The 20,803-nt window shown below is 40.8% G+C and overlaps 2 protein-coding genes across 5 annotated transcripts; one reads left to right on the top strand and one right to left on the bottom strand.

Moving 5' to 3' along the window:
• Window positions 1-377: 377 nt before the first annotated feature.
• On the top strand, window positions 378-10,873 carry phc1 (polyhomeotic homolog 1). Of its 4 annotated transcripts, none has more exons than XM_077575550.1 (15): window positions 378-562; window positions 876-1,017; window positions 1,300-1,469; window positions 1,547-1,657; window positions 2,592-2,657; window positions 2,743-2,886; window positions 3,020-3,214; window positions 4,019-4,696; window positions 4,767-4,902; window positions 5,809-5,990; window positions 6,362-6,425; window positions 6,508-6,595; window positions 8,280-8,427; window positions 8,686-8,950; window positions 9,858-10,873. In XM_077575550.1, exons 3-15 carry the CDS (start codon window positions 1,308-1,310, stop codon window positions 10,007-10,009), a joined length of 2,391 nt encoding a protein of 796 aa, XP_077431676.1. In that variant the 5' UTR covers window positions 378-562; window positions 876-1,017; window positions 1,300-1,307; the 3' UTR covers window positions 10,010-10,873. The 4 variants fall into 4 exon arrangements, with proteins under 4 accessions (XP_077431676.1, XP_077431675.1, XP_077431674.1 ...); XM_077575549.1 differs by having other exon boundaries at window positions 876-1,013; window positions 1,303-1,469; XM_077575548.1 differs by having other exon boundaries at window positions 380-562; window positions 876-1,013.
• Window positions 10,874-10,951: 78 nt separating this feature from the next.
• Window positions 10,952-20,629, bottom strand: styk1b (serine/threonine/tyrosine kinase 1b). The gene is made up of 10 exons (XM_077575552.1): window positions 20,423-20,629; window positions 18,528-18,583; window positions 16,210-16,380; window positions 15,791-16,123; window positions 14,505-14,686; window positions 14,320-14,394; window positions 13,022-13,230; window positions 12,779-12,819; window positions 11,647-11,743; window positions 10,952-11,580 (listed from the first exon to the last, which is right to left on the bottom strand). Exons 2-10 carry the CDS (start codon window positions 18,580-18,582, stop codon window positions 11,388-11,390), a joined length of 1,356 nt encoding a protein of 451 aa, XP_077431678.1. The 5' UTR covers window position 18,583; window positions 20,423-20,629; the 3' UTR covers window positions 10,952-11,387.
• Between the last annotated feature and the right edge of the window lie 174 nt (window positions 20,630-20,803).

Here is a 20,803-nt window from a genome sequence, read left to right on the forward strand (position 1 = left end):
ACATTGATTATTCATATGTGCACTGAACTAGACAAAATGCACCAATTAGGGTTTTCAATACATTATATTTCCAATTACATTATTTGGACATGTTATCTCATAAAACAATAGGTAAGAACAATGTTATGCGATTTATACAGACTATTTTTTTTTAAATCGATTTATTTTATATCCCCCCCCAAAAAAAATACTCTGAAAAATGAAAAAATAAACAAACAAAAAATACTCCGAATTAAACAGTGGTTGTTAATTTTTTCAAGCGAATACCTTACGCTTACGTGCAAAACAATAAAATAAACACAAGAAAAACACGTTTCGTAACATCGAAATGGCGCGTGTCGGTGCTTTCCAACAGATGGCGGCATTGTTTGCATACCCCATTCAACAAGCTCCAACATTTCTGTGAGGAAGAAGAAAAAAAATCGACCTGTTGGGGGCGGATTTTCTTTTTAGAGCCAAAAAGCCAATAAAAGGCTTTCGGCGTCTGCGTTTCAAACCTGAACCGGGGGGTTATAATTTCCTGCAAAAAGGAGTGAAAGTAACACATTAACCAAGAAACAAGGTAAAGACACAAGCATCAGCAGCCTTTTGGAGGCAGCACACGATCATGATGACGTCTTGCATGGTTGCTCGCCGTGTAGCTTCAAATGCTAGCTTGGCAACTAAGCCAAAGGAGCTAATTATCTTCAGTTAAACTTTCGCTACCACCGTTGCTTTAAAACTATCGTGTCTTTCTGTTCACGTTGAAACGCTACACCGGATGTACTCACTATTTTTTTAGTCATACATAGCCTACTCTATTGTTTAGCCATAGCGTTGTCGCCTTTTAGCTGGACGAACTCATGATGCTTTTTTTTGTCGCTTTACTTTCACAGGTTGGCTTGGTTGGGAAATTGAACGAATCGTCCTGGCTTCAATGCGGTTGGCTCGGTTCGGCTCAACTTCCTGCTTCTTTTTTCTTTTTTTTTTTTTTTTACAAACACCTTTTTGTTAGAAGCATCTGCTAGGAAAAAGTAAGTTGCTGCCATTTGTACGGGCGCAGTGCAGCATCAGCACCCGAATACTAAACAGTTGGGCACGTGCATTAAAAAGTATACAGATGTTCAAATTAAGTTCAGCTGTAAAGGTTGTAATGCATTTTAAGTTTATAAAAAAAAAACGGTAACCAGCGAATTCGTTTCATGTAAACTTTTTGCGACTAAATGATAGGAAAAATACGAGTGCTTTAACTTAGAGAAAAGTGAATAAACATAATGTGTACATTAATGCGACTTTCTTGACACTGCTCACTGTTGTTAGCAGATAAAATGGATGTAAGTGAGGACCCAAACACCAGCAGCAGCACAAACAACAACAACAACAACACCACCACTACCACCACCACCACCAATGGAAACACTCAAACCAGCAGAGCCTCCCGCCCACCGCAGATAGCCCACATGTCTCTATACGAGCGCCAGGCCGTGCAGGTGAGTGCCGGAGCCGATTCACTGACAAAGAAAAATACGCCTTGGCGGTCTATATCTGACTGTGTGCTTGTTTTTAGGCTCTCCAAGCCTTGCAGAGACAGCCCAACGCAGCGCAGTACTTCCAGCAACTCATGCTGCAGCAGCAGATCAATAACGCGCAGCTGCAGAACCTGGCGGCTGTGCAACAGGTAGGCAAGAATTAAAATGACAGGTGGTCCTCGGTTTTTAGGAAGGAGCGCTGTTACCATGGAAGCGATGTAATCAGATTTTGTAAGTAATGCAAGTGGAAGTACGCTGTATTCTTATCAATAAAATATGCTAACACCGGTAGTACATCATTCTCCCTATATTGTTATAGTTGATTGCTGTACAATAATACTTATAAGTATTTATAATTTACTTGGTTTGAAAGCAAAGCGCAGAGAGTCTGTCACTGAAAACATGTGGGAAAATCTATTATTATCAACAGCCACTCAAATTATCCTCTCCAGGTTTTTTTTTCGGGGGGGGGGGGGGTCATTTTTGTAATAGTTTTAATGTCGTTTTGCTTTATAAATTTAGCGAGTTTTAATTGGTATGCAGAGCAGGTTAATTAGTTTTCATTAGTTTTTTTTTTTTTAAATGCGTTGTTTTAGTTTAGTTTTTATTCGTTTTTTTATAGTGTGTGTTATAAATATTGTATTGTAATTTAATGTAAAGAAATATTGTGTATTTTTTGTGTGCAAGACTTGTGTAAAAAAAAACATTGCTATAACTATTGTGTAGTAAAAAAAAATATCTGAAAAATAATTTTTAAAACTACCATCTACAGAAAAATATAGGTACTGTGTAACAGTTCGCAGACTTCTTAAATAAATATATATACAATTATAAAATAAAATTATACAGCACATTCTTCCTGCGAACAACCATGCTCTAATACTAATATAAATACATTTTACCTTGTAACCTTGTCTCTCTCCTTTAACATTAATTCCTCCCTTTGTGGCAAACCGCTTCTTCCTTGACAATCACGCTAGATTTTTGTGGTTCAAAAAAAAAAAAATACTAGTAGGAAAAATTATTATGTACGTTCCCCCCCCCCCCCCCCCCCCTTCATGCCTCTCTCTCTTTTCCAATCAGGCTACACTTGCCGCTAGTCGCCAGTCCAACACCCCGAGTAGCAGCATCACACAGGCGACCACCACTGTATGGTTTATCATCACCGATCATTCGCGTTATTTTCTAAACTTGTGATCTGGATCAGAATGTGTGATTTGAATTTTTTTCCCAGGTGAATCTCAGCACCACGTCGGCGGGGGGAACCGTGGTCACCCCGCGTCCCCACGGGCCAGCCACCTCCGCAACAACTACCACCCTGAACCAGTCAGTGTTGTTGGGGGGAAACACGCCAGGACAGGGGCAGATGTATCTTAGGGTGGGTTGGATGAGGATGGACTGTTGTGTCCAGTAAAAAAAAAAAAAAAAAAAAAATCCATGTACTTCCTCAAATCGTTCGGTGCTTAGTGGGTTCCCTCATTTTATTATAACAAGTAGCATTTGTCCTCCAGGTGAATCGTTCTCTCAGGGCTCCTCTGGCCTCTCAGCTCATCTTTATGCCAGGGGGTACAGCGACGGCTACTGTTGCGACAGTGGCCCAGACGCAGCAGCAGCAGCAGCAACAACAGCAACAACAACAACAACAACAACAACAACAACAACAGCAGCAGCAGCAGACCGAAACTACTACCTCAGACAGTGATCAGGTTGGAGCACTTCAACCACAAAATGTCAACCACATTTCATTTTTTGTTAGTACATTTGCAAGTTGTTAGACAAATGATCATTTTTGTTTTTGCCTGAATGTAACTAAAATATATTAACAGTGCAGTTGGAAAGCAATTGATTGTGTGAGTTTTGACTTTTAAAATATAGTTTTAAAAGGTCACAATTTTAACTTGAGTTGTGTGGAAGCAGCAGTCCAGACTGAAAAAGCTTTTAAATTGGCTATATAGATTATTACGATCTTGGTTAGTGATTGAAAAGTAATGTTCAGGACTTTTCACACTGCACTTAAGTCACGTTTAACATTTTTGTGCAGAAGCAGCAGCCCAGAGTCTAAAAAAACCCCCACCCAAACATTTTTCATGGCAATTGATGTTGACGGCAGCAGTTGTTTCTATTTAAATTGGTTATATTATCATTACTGTCTTGGTTTATAATTTGACATCAGTTTTCAAGCCTTTTCACACTGCACTTGGGAACCATTTCTAACTTTAGTTTTGTGGAAGCAGCAGCCCTCAGTTTGAAGATTAAAAACAACAACAGTTTTTAATGGCATTTGATGTTCATCTCAGCATTTGTTCCTATTTAATCTGGGGTCTTGCCTGTAGAAATTTTGAGAAAATAATGAATGAAATAAATTTTTGTATAAAGCTGTAACATGAAAAAAAGTGAAGTTTGAATACATGGGAGCGGGGAAGATTTAAAAAAACAAAAAACAAAAACTAGCTGTAAACAAAACTGCATGTACGGAAAACAAACTAAGTTTCACTTCTTGAACCTCCCAGGTGCAGAATCTGGCCTTACACTGCGTGTCCACTCCCCGAGCGGTCGCCATCAAGTCGGAGCTCCTCGAAAGAAAAGAATCTGCCGCCTTTTCTCTCGGTCAGCAGCAGCAAGTTCAACCCCAGCAGCAAGCGGCCAAATCGTCCGGCAACGCCATGACCGTCAAAGGTTCCAACCAGCCGGCGATGACCGTACCTCCTCCCGCAGCATCTGTGGCCCCCTCCGCCTCCTCCTCCCCGGCGCTCCCCCTTTCCCAGCTCCTCCTGTCGCCCTCGGCCGCCCCCGTCATCCTGGTGCCCACCTCCAACGTGCCTACCTCCACCCAGGGCTACTCCATCGGCTCGGTCGCCCCCAAAGCTAACGTTAACACTCAGACGCTGGTGGTGCAGCCCCTCCAGCAAGCCAATGCCGCCGACAAAGGCCCCGTGCCAATCCAGCCCAAGACGCCGCACGGACACCGTTTACCCATGCAGGTGTCCCCCCGTCAGCCGCTCCCCATTCTCCCGGCGCCGCCCGGCAACAGCCAGGCGGCCCACAACCCGCCCCACATTCCTGTGCAGCTGGTGGGGGCCAGGCAGTGCATGGCGGGGAGCGTGCAGGCCGTGGCACTGGCGCAGGTGCGAAACGTGGCGGCCCTGGAGAACGTGAACCTCGCCTCGCACAACAATTCTACAACTGTGGTGAGCTCAATCGTGATCGTTTTCTGTTCGCAAGGTTGAGCATCAGCGTTCAATAAACTTGTCCTGATAGAATAAGCCTGCCAACGGCTCTCTGAAGAGGAAGTCTGACTGCGACGCACCCAACGAGACCACTGCGGGATCTTCGGAATCTGCGCTGATGAAAGACGCCGCTGCCACTTTAACTCCGGCACCAACGAAGGAGTCAGGTACATACACTAGGGCCCAAACGATATGGATTTTTTATTAATTTTTTAGGCAGAGGCCAACTCTGATATTTGGCAGGGGGGAAAAAAAAGAAAAGAAAACGGATTAACTTGGCCTATTATTTAAAAATATATATCATAATAAAGAAACTTATTTAGGTCCTTAAAGTTTAGAACAACAAAGATTTTCATTTATTAATTTATTAATGTCAAACAATAAAAAACTTTGTCTTGTGCAGAGAGGAATTTCCAGGTACCTAAAAATGCCTCAGTTGATGAATTTAGCTACAGAAAAACATGATTTTTGCATGATTCCCTTAACATTAAATCACATTTCTTCTACTTTATTACTTATTTTCTTTGCCATGAGTGATGACTTTAAAATAAAAAAACAAACACTTAACCCTAATACGGCACACTAAGCATAAAAATAAACCTTGTCAGCATACTTACTAACTTGTTAACTTGTTATTTGCAGGGCTACAGCGATTATTCGATTACAACAAAAAGGTCAAAATTTTTGGCTTCATAAGCTTAGTAGGGATCAGTTTTCCACAAGCTCGTAACGGCTACTTGTCACTATGAGTTATTCAAACGCGCAACAAGCCAATTCTACACTTTTATTTTCTGACACCCACGTCACTCACCAGGCAAATTATTTCATTATGCAAAATACATTTTTGCTTGATTATTTGACGGGGTTCGGCTTTCGGCTGAAATTTCAGGATGGACCTAAAATGCACTACAACATCTTAGATGTGAACTTAATTTGACCTTTTTAAATGCCTTATTTTAGCTGTTCAATGTTTGTATTTGGAAGTCTGATTGTGGCAGAAAAAAAAGCTTCATTTTGAGTCAGTTGTCCCCCGCCTCAAATACAAATCCATAATCTTTTCTCTCCATCCTCAGCAGGTGTTCTCCCCGCAGCCTCCTTCACGTTGCCACCCGCTCTGACCCTGCCTCTGCCGCTGTCGAGGGCGGGCCACGGCGACAAAGAGCGGGCGCCGCTCCCCCAGGCGGTGGTCAAACCTCAAGTCCTCACGCACCTCATCGAAGGCTTCGTCATCCAGGAGGGAGCCGAGCCTTTTCCCGTAAGAGTTCATCATCGGCTCCTTTCTTAACGAGGTTGAAATTTTCAAGAATCAGTTTGTGTGCAGCCATCTCGCCCACTCTGTTGAAAAGCTTCGTTTTATTGAGGAGGCTTTCCTCCCAAATGATATTTCAGTTGATGAAGACTGTAAATGTGTTTAATGAAGTGCCAAACAACTTCAACTGCACTACATAAACTTCCTCTGTAATTAGAAGAGGCCACTCGGGTCTAAAATGGCTCCGCCCACTCTTTTCACTCATCATTAGCCAGCAGTACTGTAACAAAATAATCACTTGTGCTGCACAAGCAACAACACTCATTGATGATGAAGGTGTCTACACATCTTGAACATTTTTCTGCTTTGATTTGAAGGTCACCGGGCTCCTCAAAGATCGTGACTTTGCACTGGGCGCCCGCGCAGAGAACGGCCCACCTCGTAAGTGTCTCAAACACGAACACACACTTCACAACATTAAGACCATGTGAGTGACGTTCCCTCGGATGTCGCCTTTTTCCAGTGATGAAGTGTGAGTACTGCTTGAGCCTGGCGCCGGCCAACCAATTCAGAGGAACCAAGAGATTCTGTTCCAACACCTGTGCAAAGAGGTACGCCGCTATTTTCATGCACACTCACTTTTTACACCGGTTACTATCGTTTCCTGTGAATAATACGCAATTTTTTTTGCCAATTGTCACCCCGTTTTATACAAGGATCGATGAAAAGTATTTTTTTTTTCTTTTTGATTTTATAGATGTTTGCTAGTACCTAGAGTTTAGTTGTCTTATATTTCCTTATTACTTACCTCATTGGTGCTCTTCTCGTCCATGTTTAATGTGCTTCTATCGTGCAGTTATTCAATACCATATGGTTGTGTGTCAGTTAGCTACATTAGCCCGCTAGCATTGGCTTCAGCCATTTTTCCGATACTTACTATACACACATAAGGTTGTCCTTCTCAAATAGAGGTGCGGTACGATGCACAAGCGTAATTGCACATCCACTGCAGCAGGTGGCAGTGGCGTTCTCATTGTCAGGGAGTGCGCAAGGATCATTATGTAAAGTAATTTTTTTTTGGACTATAAGGCGCACCTGACTATAAGCCGCGCTAGCTAAATTTGGGGAATACTCAAGTTCGTTATAAGCAGCACCCGACTGTAAGCCACAGGTGTTTTAAAGTTACCACACCGGGCTCCCGTTACTTTGTTTTCCATAATGAGGGCACAAATTGTCTCACTCTCGTTCTGTCTCACCTACTGTATTTGGGCTCACTTGGTTTGTTTTGCTCTGCCTGGCGCTCTTGCACTTCCTTTATAGTGCGCCCCCTTGCGATCTGATGGATAAGCCGCACCTTTGTATTAACTGCGGGGTCGAATGCAAGTGAAAAAAGTAGTGGCTTATAGTCCAGAAATTACTGTACTTAGCTACATTTTGTAGACAAATGATTCTAGTATTTATAGTCAGCGGAGGGTTTGGGGGGCACAACATATTTTTGTTCTTCCTAAAGGGTGTAACAAAAATATATTGAGAAGCACCGCATGCACTACTGTCAAGCTCTTTGGTAGTTAATTTGTGGTGTGGATTTTATCTTAAAATATATGCATCACTAAGTGTAATTATTTTAACAGCCACTAGATGGCGCATTAAACTGTCTTTTCTTTGGGTTTTTTGGGAAGGCAACTTTGGTTATATAGAGCATATTTATGTATGTAGTTATGTAAAAAGAGCATTATTTTTATTTATTTTTTACCTGGATTTAAAACATTTATAATTAATTGGTATATTTTAAATCTTTATTCATTCATATTACATATAAGTACAGCGAAAAAATGCTTTTTAAATGTGATTTTGTGAGGGCATATTATTCTCAGAAAATTGCCTTAATTTTGGCTTGGTGTCTTTTTCACTCTGTAAAATAAATCACAACAAACCTCGTGCAATCTCTCTTATTGGGCACATTTTCCTGTGTCTTTGTCATTGTCCTGCGTTGATAATGTTGTTACATGGCTAATCTGCCCAGCAAATGGCATGCAGGTGTACATGAGTAAACAATCCTCATTCATACGGATAAAAGATCCAATGACACGTTAACCCCAGACGTGTCAAACGTGTTTGGCAAGTCAACAGTCATCTGTTTAGACGCCGCTACCCGTTATGTCACAAACAGGATTTGCTGATGGCCCCCCGCCATTTGAACCGTGGCCAAGTTTGCGTGGTTCCTACCAGAGTATTTGACGAAAATGTGTTCTGGAGGAATGAGGTCACCTGACTACAGTCTCCTTGTATGAACAGGTACAACGTGAGCTGCAGAGGAAAAGGCAACAGCATGGCACATGCGCCGCTGCCGCCCTCCACAGAAAACGCGGCCAGGCGGCGTGGACCCCCTCGCCGCAGCAGCTCCAACGGCAACATATTGGCTGGCCAGCATCTAAACGTCAAGGTAAGAGATTTTTTTTAAAAGCATGCGTTTTAGGTTCGTAGCTGGAATGAACAAGATGTGCTGCCATTTAGTGGAAAATAATTGATTGATCTGCTTCTTGTCACTCTACGTCACAATGAACCACTGCTACATTTCTTTGGAAATTCTAAATTATTTAAGGCCATTTTAGTGAAATTGCACAATATTTAGGAATCACCATGTTAACTAACCGTTTGCAATTTGGTCCTGAATCCCCGACGTCCCGTCCGGATGCTCTAGTGCCGCTTGGACTCCAGCCGCTCGGAGGACGCGTCCAGCGACGGGGACGAGGAGGAGGAGGAGGAGGAAGAGGAGGACACGCCTTCCCTCTCCCCTAGCTCCACCCACTCGCGCTCGTGCTCCAGAGCCGAGCAGGACAACGCTCCCCAGTCGGACCCCGCCTCGGCCCCAGGGGGCCTCCCCATGGAGACGGCCGGCTTCCTGTCGGCCACGCCCGCCGAGTGGAGCGTGGAGGAAGTGTGCAGGTTCATCTCGTCGCTGCAAGGTGGGAACGCTGACATTTTGACATTATTAAAGGACAATGGCGTACTTTATATTTGTGGTTCTCAAACTTTTTTATTCCGATTACCAGCTTCAAAATGAGTTGCTGTTAAAATACCACCATAATGAGCAACATTATAATAAAGTTGTGTATAGATGCTAGTAAAATCTGACAGTATAATATAATATAATATATTAGTCGTTACCTACTTCCTCAGCACAGCTGACGTCCTCTTCAGTCGACAGCAAGTGGAAAAATTAGTTATTTAAAGATATTAATTCTACATGAAAAATAATTAAGTTATGACATTAATTATAGACAAAATTTGAACTTTTCCCTGCTATAAATGGCTCACTGAGTCAAGTATCCCTTTAAATGAATAAATAAATGTAATGTTAGCATTTATTCCTCTGTTTCAGTTCTTCTTAGTATGTTACACTGTCCCATCAATAGTGAGCTATTTTTAGAACAGACCCATGGGATACTCATGTTGTCCTGGGGGCTAACTAGTACAAATTGGCAACTTTATTTTTTAACTTAACCCCTTCCTGAATGTACTCAAATACTTTTTAAAATGTACTCCCTGAAAGTCCCCTAAGTATGTAATGCCCTTAATATGAATATTCAAAAATAAAAACTAGGGCCTGATCTGTCGGCCGGCTGATTCAATTGGCTGAAATTAGCACTTTTAAAATTGGCAAATATATATATATTTTTAACATAAAACAGAGATAATCCCATTTGAAGGTCCCCCATTTTAACTGGGCTGGTTAACTAAATTAATGTAATTTGATTACAATAAAAAAAATAAAAAAGCTGAAGCCACTTTAACAAGATGCACAGTTTTACTGTAGAATTAAGTTTCTTTAAGTATTATTTTTTTTTAATCCTTGTGCGTGTGTTTGTCCAGGCTGCGAGGAGCTGGCCGCTCACTTCCTGTCGCAGGAAATCGACGGGCAGGCTCTGCTGCTCCTCCGCGAGGACCACCTCATCTCCACCATGAACATCAAGTTGGGTCCCGCCCTCAAGATCTGCGCCTCCATCAACAGCCTGCGCGAGTAACCTTCTCCCGCAGCCTTATTTGGATTTTGACACGACACTATGATTGACCGTTTACATTCTGGACCTCCAATGTGCTAAGAAGTTTTTGGGCTGTAGAATGTATGAGTGACCAGATGAATTAACCCTGTTAAGTTACGCTAACCCTATAGTGAGGACTTTGGTTTTATCAACTCGTGGTTATCTACACAAACGACGCGTTGCCTTTTTGATGTATTTAAAATGGTGCTTCAATTTTTTTTTTTGTTACGAGTTCCCGTCCGACAAGGAGGGAGAGTTTAGTTTTGTATCTTTTACATTTTCTACTTTTAAAAATATTTTTCATGACAAAGTTGTAGGAGCTGTAACCAACTTGAAAGGCCTGTCAGAAAAGTTCCAGGACTGGTGTCACAAAAGATGCTTAAGAATAAAAGTAGGCACCTACCTCGCTATAATGAACTTTATCATAACATGGAATGTTAAGACTTATAAACATTTTGTAACATATGTAAAATGCTAGTGCATTTTTTGCAGTGTAAATTTTGATTTGTCAAAAAAAAAATAAATTCTAATAAAGGGATAGAAAATAAAACATTGATCTGATTCATCGATTGACAATAATCAGCATATTAATCAATCAAAAATAAGCCACAGCAATATTAGGCTTTCATCGTAAAGGATAAAGAATATTATGCTTGGATTATGTCCTGTGTTGAGAATAAAATTTAAAAAACACAGACACACGCGTGAATAGGAAGGTTGCTCCAGCACATTTAGCATCTTCTGCGCCAAGAACTGTAGGATGCTCAGGTCATAGTGAGCAGCCATTAATGTTCATACTAAAAGTCTTGTACATCTTTCATGACACCATTACTGGAACTTTTCTGACACCCCGTTGCTATCTGAATATGGGTCAATGTAAGTCAGCGTCTTCTCTTCCTCCACTTTGCAATGGGCAGACTGTGATGATTATTTGTTCACATTTTATTAGCCGTTCGGTTCCAGAGGTGTCAAAGCCAGGTCCAGAAAGTAAAAACCTGATTTTTACTTTGTGGACTTGGATTTGACGCCTCTGTTAGGATCACAGTCCTTCAATGTGGAAGCATAGAAAAAGATGGCTTCTGTTACTTGACATGGGCTGCAGGAAGTTAGTAAACAAGGCAGACAAACCGTCATTCCACAGCATTCATTCCAATTGAACGCCTTTCAAGTTTACATCTGCATCAAAGTCTGTATTTCCTTTTGCCTAAACTTTTTTTTTTTTTTTTTTACTTTTTCATAGAGAAAAGCTTAATAAAAGTCTTGAGTATACAAGGTTTGCATCTCCATGTGCAAAGTGGAATATGTAACAGCTGTGGTGGGAAAGTGCACCAGTACAAAAGTGGAACAGCTTTTGTTCAAATCAAAAGACGGTGTAGCTGTTCGCCTCCCCGAATCCGGCCTCTTGCAGGTAGCGCTCCAGGTTGACCGCCTGCGCCCCCTTGAGGACTTTGTCAGAGGCGCTCTTCTCCCCGGACACGAGCTTGCGGGTCACATCCGCCAGCGTGGGTCGATCCGCTTCTTTCCACTGGCAGCAACCTTTAATGACGGCGTAGCTGTGGAGAAATGAAGGTGTCAAGTTGTGTTTGAGTGCGGTGGATTTTCAAGTGCTGGATCCTTACAGGGCGTTTGAGCAGTTGGGATGCTTCTTCAGACTTTTGCCTCGTTGGTGGAACTGGAGGAGCTCATTGACGGGGATCTCTGCAAATGGAGCTTCTCCTGCACAGGCAAAGGGTTTGGGTCATAAGTCCTATTCGCTAAACTAGCAAGTAGTGAAAATCCGCATATAATTGATGGCCATTGACATGCATCTATTCAAACTGGAGGAAAAAAAAAACTTCAAAGATTCCTGATAAAGATCCCTTGTGTGTGTGGCTTTTTTTTTTTAAAGAAAAAATAATTAAATAAAAATATTTTCAAATAAAACAATTTAAGAGATTTAAAAGCAAATAAATAAAAAACCCATCCATTTTCTGAACCACTTATTACTCACGAGGTTGACAGTGCGCTGGAGCCTATATTTATATATTTGTAAGTCAATGTTGAAATTAAATTAAACTTCAGCTTTACAGATCAGAGCTTTCCGTCAGCCTGCCCCAGGGCAGCTGTGGCTACTTAAGTAGCTTACCGCCACCACAGTGTGAATGTGTGAGTGCATGAATAATGTATCCATTTGAAGCGTCTTTGAGTTTCAAGAAAGAAAAGCGCTGGAAATTATTGAGCTCATTGGCTTTAAAAGGCAGCTGGCTCCACTTATTTACTGAGGACTAAGTAAGTGACTTTTAAAACACTATTAAATGCGAAATGTAGATCTAATGACGTATGTGTCAAGTGTTTGTTTATCTTAAACGGTAATGCTAGCGCTAATGCTAATTGCGAGTGCTAACACTTTAGAATTGCTTAATTTTCTTGGTGTTTAACAATTCATATGTACAGAAGGTGATAAATAATGAGTAGTTATATCCACTCAATTCAACTCGTAGATATAATGATGTATGTGTGATGTGAACTAAATGGTAGTGTTTTTAAATGGTAATCGCTAGCGTGCTAATGCTAATCGCGATTGCTAACATTTAGCATAGGCTAATTTTGTTGGCGTTCAACCTTAGTGGATTAACAAAAACAAAAAAACTTTTTGTGTTTGTGTTGTGGTGGTGGTGTTGGTGGGGGGCGAATAATATTACTTGAGACCTTTATTGGGACATGAGTGTCATTTGAATAAATATGGTAACCACTTAGTTACAACTTCCTTACCGAGTGTTGCCATTTCATACAGTAGGATGCCGAAAGACCAGCTAGAGAGAAATAAGAAAGTAAATGTTAAATGGCAAAACTGTCTAAATGATGGCATTTCAGTTCGTTTCAGTGGGGAAAGGTGATATGAGTATGAGTGAATAAGTCATGAAACTAATTCAATTTAAGTCAATGTAATATTAATAATTTAAAATGAAATCCTAATAAGATTTTCTCTTCTTGTCAATCTGCCAGCGTACTCACACGTCACTGCTGGGGCCAACGGTTCTCCTGGCTAAAATCTCAGGCGCCTGCCACTTCTTCATGCTGGGCTCGTCCTTCTGCGTGGCCCCCTGGTTCTTGCGCGTGAAGACCCCGTGAAGCCCCCACAGCTTGGCCGTGTGCGCCTCGCTGACCAGGATGCTCCGCGCTCGGATGTTCCCATGCAGGAGGTCTTTGCTGTGGAGGTACGTCTGGAGAGGGTGAAAATAGTTTGGGATTTTTCATTAGTTATTTTTTATTTAGTTTTGTCTTCTGTTTTTCAAATTCAGTTGTTACTTTGAATTAGGCAGGTTTATTTTTTTTACATTTTATTAGGTTTTATTTTCTTTTTTCTTGTAGTTTCAGTTAGTTTTCCTTTTGATTTTATTTTGTTAACAAAAACGTTTCCCCCCTAATTTTAGTTATTTTTGTTAGATTTAACTAGCTTTAATAATCTTGGTTTGAAGTTTATATTGAAAAGGTCAACATCAAGCAAAAGATTTAAATCAACTTAAAAAATATTTTTCATAGAGCAAATTTTTTCTTATGTAATAATATTATTATTATTATGTTGATGATCAATTTCTTGACTTGTGAAATGGGGGGGGGGGGTAAACAGTAAACTATAAACTTCAAATTTATATAAAAAAAACAACATAATTTTAAAATAGTATATCTCCCATTCCAGTCAGTCAATATAATGTGCATAATATAAAGTTTCAGTTTTTGAATTAAACTACTGAAAAGTAGTATGCTGCTTATCTAGTTAATTAGTCACATTTTTGTTTTTAATTTGCTATAATGTATCTTGCTACAATATCTGGCAGCAACATATAGTGAAGATGAAGAAATAAAATTTTTTTTTCCATTAGATGGCAGAATGTATATAATTATGCTGTTGAGGAACTTTTTGCTGATGTTCTTGTTGGATGTGCAGTGAGATTTTTTTTTCTTTTGTACAATACAGTATGTGCCTTGGTTATTTTTGAAGTTGTAGGAGCGGCTTTAGAACAATACCTTCTACTACTCAAATAGTCACTTGGCAACTCAAGTCACTTTGCAGTGCATGTTCAGAAGTCAAGGTTACTGTAGGTCAACACATCATATAATGATATGCCTATGAAAACAATATTGATCGTCATACTAAAAAGACAATGGGCACATACTTCCTGTCATTTCTTCTTCTCTTCCATTTCCTACCAAACTATTTTGACTTTGCTGGAATTGTATACCGCGTCTCACCCCTGGAGTCCTGCTCAACTGATTTGACAGTCAAATGCCTTAAAAGAATGTATACAAACCAGTGCTGAGACCACATGTTGGGCCATGGTAAATATTCGTCTCTCCGTCATCTCGCATGGTGGATTCACATCTTCCTGCGCAAGGAAACGCAACGGTTTTGTTGACTTGGTTTGGGTTTTACAGTGCAACGTCCAAAGGAGAACACGATCACTTCCAAGACAATAATTTTCAGCGTTCAACCGACCTGTCTGCACCGCCAGAGGAAGCTTAGCAGGTCCCTGTTCTCCAGCTCCTCCACTACCGTCACCAGAGGGGCACGCAGGGAAACTACACCCAGCAGCTCGGGCAAGAACGGGTGCGGTCCCAGCTGGGCCAGGAAAGATGCAAAGCCTAGAAAGTTGTGCCTCTCGGTGGCATCGGCCGAGTCTGCGGACAGACGGAACGTTCATTGACAAACTAGTAATCAGCATTCGTTTAAGAGCAGTGTTAATATTAAAAGCCTTTTACACCTTTTTTTCGATATCCATCTTGCTAGTACGCTCTTTGTCCTCGCAAGTAAGACGACTGTATAGTACTGGTAAAAAAAATTCCCACTACTGCATGACATTTCTGATCACATGTAGGACAATTAGGGTAACTAGTAGACAACTACATGTTAACAGTGAGTCAAAACTGGGCATTACTTGACAACTGTGCACTACTAGTAGTATTAGTGAAAAGCTAGATGTTAACTAACAGAATCTTATGTCACTAGTAGTCCTTGTAACATCAGTTGTCAACTAATGCACATTTTTGCCACACAAGACATGTAGTCATACTAGTCAATTATAAAATTAATCAATTATACTTTTTATGATCAATTAATCACTTACATTTTAAAATGGTCCAAATCCTCAGAATTTCATCTTCTCGACAGTAAACATTCTCCAATTTCTGTACTCCTCCATGAAAGCAGACTGATCATCTTTGCGTTGAAACAAAATTACAACCACACTCTGAGTGGCCCCTTGATTAATTAAAAAAAAAAAAAATGGAAAACATTTTTTAATGTTTTTTTTTTTTTAATTTAGAAGAATATTTTTTTCCTGACAAATACTTATTTTTATTTTTTAAAGAAAAATATTTAAGTTCATTTTAGATTTTTTTTGTAGACATTATTTGGGACCCCCCCCCCCCCCTTGAAAAATACTTTAAAAAAAAATTGGGGTTATGAAAAATTATTTTAAAAATTCTAAAAAAAAAACACTTGAATGCATTTTTAAAAATGTTTTGAGGAAAAATTTGGGGATTTTCTTTCCTGAAAAAATATTCCAAAAATGTTTTGAGGAAAAATACTATTAGATGTTTGTAGAATTTCATGTCACTAGTACTACTAGTTACACAGAACTAGTGCATAGTTATTCCTCACTGTAACACCCAAAGCTGGATATCAAATTTATGGGCAGAAAGCACTGTCTTACTAGTGAGGACAGAGCATACTAGTACACTGATATCAAGGCTGTGGAACAAATGCTGAAAGGGCTTCCCCACCATTCAGCACTTGCAGGATCACGTTCCTGTTCTCCATGCGGGCCCTGTAGAGGGACACGGCGGAATTGGAGGGCAGCGGGAAGGAACCAGGCAGCGGGGCCACTCTGTTGAAGGACTCTGGCAGCCTCTGGCGGGGCAGCTCCCTGGGCTGGACGACGGCGTCAAACGTCGGCTGGTATTCCACCGCTTGGGCGCCCGACGACACCGGGGGCATGTCCACGGACAAGGAGAGCTTTTTGGACGCGTATGTGCTGGGCGGGTGGAAGGTGGAGTACGAGTTGGGCATGTCCAGTGCGATGCTTTCGTGCTCCAGCACGTTGATACCCGGTGGAGCTGCACAAAGACCAAAGGAGGAGAAGTTAGTGGGGTTGGCAGAAGGTTAGCGCTGGAGGACAAAGGTCGACCTTTGTTGACCTTACCGTCGATGCCATGCAGCTCCCTCCTGTAGTTGGGCTTCAAAGAGCTGAGACGGATGCGTTCCACCTTCTCTGGACAGAAGCGCAGCAGGAGGATGAAGACCAGCGTGACCACAAAGGTGGCCAGCAGAAGGAGGGGCACGATGATCACTTCCTTCTGATACTCGCGAATCTCTGTAAAAATAAAAAAAATAAACAAATACAGCACATGTTAGAGGCTTTGGAGATAAAGTCAGAGAGGCCAGACTGAGATGGTCAGTATATTGGCAGAAGGATGCTGAGTTTCCAAATGCCAGACAGGAGGTCTAGAGGAAGACCACAGAGGAGGTTTATGGATGTAGTTAAAGAGGACCATGAAGTGAGAGCAGAGGATGTAGAGGACAGGGTTAGATGGAGGCAACTGGTTCGCTGTGGCGACCCCTGAAGCCGAAAGGAAAAGAAAAATACACTTTTTTTTAAAACTAAAACTAATACTGAAACTAACTAAAACTAAGCATTTATTAAATAACTAAAATTAATAACAACTAACAGAACCACCCTAAAAAATAATTAAAACAAACTACATTTAAAGAAACAAAACTCAAAACTAACTAAAATAGAAATTCCAAAACTATAATAACCCTAATGGGACTACCACCTCTACTACTAAACTTTTCTAGATACAGTGAGGAAAATAAGTATTTCACCCCCTGGTGATTTTGTGAGTTTGACCCTTTACAAAGAAAGGAACGGTCTATAATTTTCATGGTAGGTTCATCTTAACAGTGAGAGACAGAATATTAAAAAAAATCCCAGGAAATCACATTATATTAATTTTAAACATTTATTTGTCTTTTATTGAGGAAAATAAGTATTTCACCCCCTAGCAAAACATGACTCAGTACTTGGTGGAGAAACCCTTGTTGGCAAGCACAGCGGTCAGACGTTTCTTGTAGTTGGTCACCAAGTTTGCGCAGATCCCAGGAGGGATTGTGGCCCACTCCTCTTTGCAGATCCTCTCCAAATCCTGAAGATTTCGAGGCTGTTGCTTGGCAACTCGAAGCTTCAGCTCCCTCCACAAGTTCTCTATAGGATTAAGGTCTGGAGACTGACTAGGCCACTCCATAACCTTAATGTGCTTCTTCTTGAGCCACTCCTTTGTTGCCTTTGCTGTATGTTTTGGGTCATTGTCATGCTGAAACACCCATCCACGACCCATTTTCAATATCCTGGCTGAGGGAAGGAGGTTCTCACCCAAGATTTCCCGGTACATGGCCCCATTCATCCTCCCCTCGATCCGGTGAAGTCGTCCTGTACCCTTAGCAGAGAAACAGCCCCAAAACATAATGTTTCCACCACCATGCTTGACGGTGGGGATGGTGTTCTTGGGGTCAAAGTCAGCTTTTTTCGCCCTCCAAACACGGCGAGTCGAGTTGATGCCAAAGAGCTCGATTTTAGTCTCATCTGACCACAGCACTTTCTCCCAAGCCTCCTCTGAATCATCCAGGTGTTCATTGGCAAACTTCAGACGGGCCTGTACATGTGCCTTCTTGAGCAGGGGGACCTTGCGGGCACTACAGGATTTCAATCCATTACGGCGTAGTGTGTTACCAATGGTCATCTTGGTGACTGTGGTCCCAGCTGCCTTGATATCATCAACAAGCTCCTGCCGTGTAGTTCTGGGTTGTTTCCTCACCTTTCTCATGATCCGGTTCACTCCACGAGGTGAGATCTTGCGTGGAGCACCAGACCGAGGGAGATTGATGGTCAATTGGTGTGTCTTCCATTTTCTAACTATCGCACCAACAGTTGACTCCTTTTCACCCAGCTGCTTGCTAATGGTCTTGTAGCCCATTCCAGCCTTGTGCAGGTCTACAATCTTGTCCCTGGGTCTGTGGGAGCCAGAATTCTTGCTGGTTGGTAGGGGGTGAAATACTTATTTTCCTCAATAAAAGACAAATAAATGTTTAAAATTAATATAATGTGATTTCCTGGGATTTTTTTTAATATTCTGTCTCTCACTGTTAAGATGAACCTACCATGAAAATTATAGACCGTTCCTTTCTTTGTAAAGGGTCAAACTCACAAAATCACCAGGGGGTGAAATACTTATTTTCCTCACTGTATGTAGAAGCACATAAATTTACAGCTATGTGGAGAATCAATCGGATTTTAGACTAATGACAAGACAATAGATAAAAACGTTATGCAGTTAAAAAAAAAAGTGAAAAGACAAAATTACAGACCAAAAGTGGTCGAACAAAGAAGTAGTACAGTAAATTTGAACGAGGCATGAGGGTTAAGAGTAGACAAGAGTATATTTTGCAAACTATTTCGCTCACCACAGATTTGGTCTCCTTGTTGGCAGAGGAAGTCTGCGTTTGATATTGACGACATCCTGTCAAAGAGGAGAGCAGGGCAAGTTAATTTGCATACCAAGATTCATACAAAAGACAAATATTAGTTTGGAGAGGCAAATAAATAATGATTAAAAACAAGAGATGAAAATCAAGGTAAAAACCACAACATAAAATTTTGCAAGATGAATAAGATAAACCTTTATGTGTTATGTTATGTGTGTGCATAGGAGTGAAAAACTTTATTTGTTTCTGTAAACACTCGATAAGCAGATATTCGCTCAAAAGAGGGGTCTGGAAGTCTTGCAGAAAATTAACAAGTCTTGACTATATTTAGGGCCAAGGCTATTCACAGCTTTGTACACCAACAGTAAGATTCAATAAATAAGAAAGATCTAATCTTTGAGAGGTTTTAGGACCGGTGTGGTGGGTTCCCGTCAAAACTCGAGCAGCAGCATTCTGAACCAGTTGCAGCTGTTGGATGGATTTTTTTTTTTCCCCAGACCTGTAAAATCCCCGTTAAAATCTACTAAAAATGTTCGTGCGAACAAGCTTGTTCGTCTTGTTTGTAAAAGGAACACGACTGTAGTCAAACACATTAAACAAACACGGAACACGTTAATCGTCATCCAGGGAGGAGTTCTCACACCTACAGACGTTTTCAAATTCCAATACATTTTGTTCAACAAGGGATTAGCGATTCCCAAATGCTGTGACGTGAGATCATCAGGTGTGCCGCAGGAAATTATCCATTTTCACATATTTAGTCCAGGAATGATTTACTACTAATGTGTCTTTGTGCGGTGAGATGTCAAACAATCAACACTCCACTTGTGGATCTACATGTTCACATTCATAGAACAGAATAGTAACTTTTCCGTCAATTAAAAATATGGTTTTATTTTTTTTAGGCCCATGGCGATTTTTGACAGAAAAATATTTTAAAATATAGAAAGAAAAAAAGATCTTTTAAAAATTATTTTCTATAAGTGGCTTGGCTCAATAGAGGTTAAGAAACACTTTCAGTATGTTGCAGTCTAGTTCTATAAACACTACCACAAAAATAAACACACAGAACTAATTGCTAACTATATAGCTAATAAAATAAACTTACAGTCCTGAATAGCATTTAAAAACTTGTGTCTGTATCATGCTCCTATCAATATTCCGATTGTAAAAAAAAAAAAAGAAGAAAAAAAGAGAGCAATGATGATGACATATCAAATCGGTAAAATTACCCAATGAACAATACTGAGCTCTCCAGGAAGAAGAAAATAAAAAAATAAAAAATATTCCGATTGTATAGCTCTGCCCTAGATCTTTATCACGGACAATAATCAGAGTAGGACTTGACCTAGTATGAACTTTAATTATATTTAACTAATACAATTGTTGACAAGAAAATGTTAGTTCTTTAAGGGTACAGTAGATTTATTTTTTATATATATATATGCTGCCAAACTGCTTTTAATTGTTCTGCATCCATGACAACTGGTTCCTATTCTTCTCTGATAGTGTCATAACAAACGCTGCCTTTTGTTGATACAGCGCTTGTTTTGGAGCTCATGAAATTGCGTACCTAAGATGTAACATGCCGTAAAAGTGTTATCAATAGAGTCGATTTTGCCGGCTAAACTTCGAATGGAATTTCTTATGCCGGTGACCGTAACTGTTTGGACGTCAGCACGGGCAAACCTGTCTATCTGCATTTCTGACGCCTTACTGCCGGCGTTGCGCTACACGCCCATGAAGGGAAAAGCAAAAGCATCAACTTTGATCTAAAAAAAAAACACTATTAACATGTGTAACATTGTTGACAAATGACTATTTAAAGCAGGATTTAAAATACACATACAGGGGGAAAAAACATATTGTCTTACCTTTTTGTTTTCAGTGGTGTCCTAAATCCTCCAAAATATTCTTGCTACTTCAGTCGTCATGGAGTCAGTCCTCGTGCATCCACCCGGCAGCGTTGTTAAATCCTGACTCGGTTCTACATGGTATTGTTTTCCTCTGTGTGACTGTCAAGGGGATCAGTGTACACCTGTTTGTCTATGCTCTAGCGTCTAATGTTTTAACTCCGCCCCTCCTCTCCAGCACCTTATTCCTCAATCCCGCCTTCCTCCTTCCCTCAGGGGGCAAATCAGCACGTTTATGGTGATCAACAGTCCAGCCCTGCCTCCTCTTTGTGTTTACTCCTGTCATTTCCTTCTCGACCCGCACAGGCCTCCTTGTGGCCCAACCTTCCTTGGCTTTGTCAG

The sequence above is a fragment of the Vanacampus margaritifer genome, chromosome 9 (genome assembly GCF_051991255.1).
Source record: "Vanacampus margaritifer isolate UIUO_Vmar chromosome 9, RoL_Vmar_1.0, whole genome shotgun sequence".
Lineage (NCBI taxonomy): Eukaryota > Metazoa > Chordata > Actinopteri > Syngnathiformes > Syngnathidae > Vanacampus > Vanacampus margaritifer.

Excerpts from the sequence above, each read along its gene's own strand:
- phc1 (XM_077575550.1), top strand. The coding sequence starts at position 1,308 with ATGGATGTAAGTGAGGACCCAAACACCAGCAGCAGCACAAACAACAAC. Across the intron at positions 2,658-2,742 it reads TCACACAGGCGACCACCACT|GTGAATCTCAGCACCACGTC; the intron begins GTATGGTTTATC and ends TTTTTTTCCCAG. Across the intron at positions 5,991-6,361 it reads AGGGAGCCGAGCCTTTTCCC|GTCACCGGGCTCCTCAAAGA; the intron begins GTAAGAGTTCAT and ends TTTGATTTGAAG.
- styk1b (XM_077575552.1), bottom strand. The coding sequence starts at position 18,582 with ATGTCGTCAATATCAAACGCAGACTTCCTCTGCCAACAAGGAGACCAA. Across the intron at positions 11,744-12,778 it reads GTATGAAATGGCAACACTCG|GAGAAGCTCCATTTGCAGAG; the intron begins GTAAGGAAGTTG and ends TTGCCTGTGCAG. Across the intron at positions 11,581-11,646 it reads CCCAACTGCTCAAACGCCCT|CTACGCCGTCATTAAAGGTT; the intron begins GTAAGGATCCAG and ends ATTTCTCCACAG.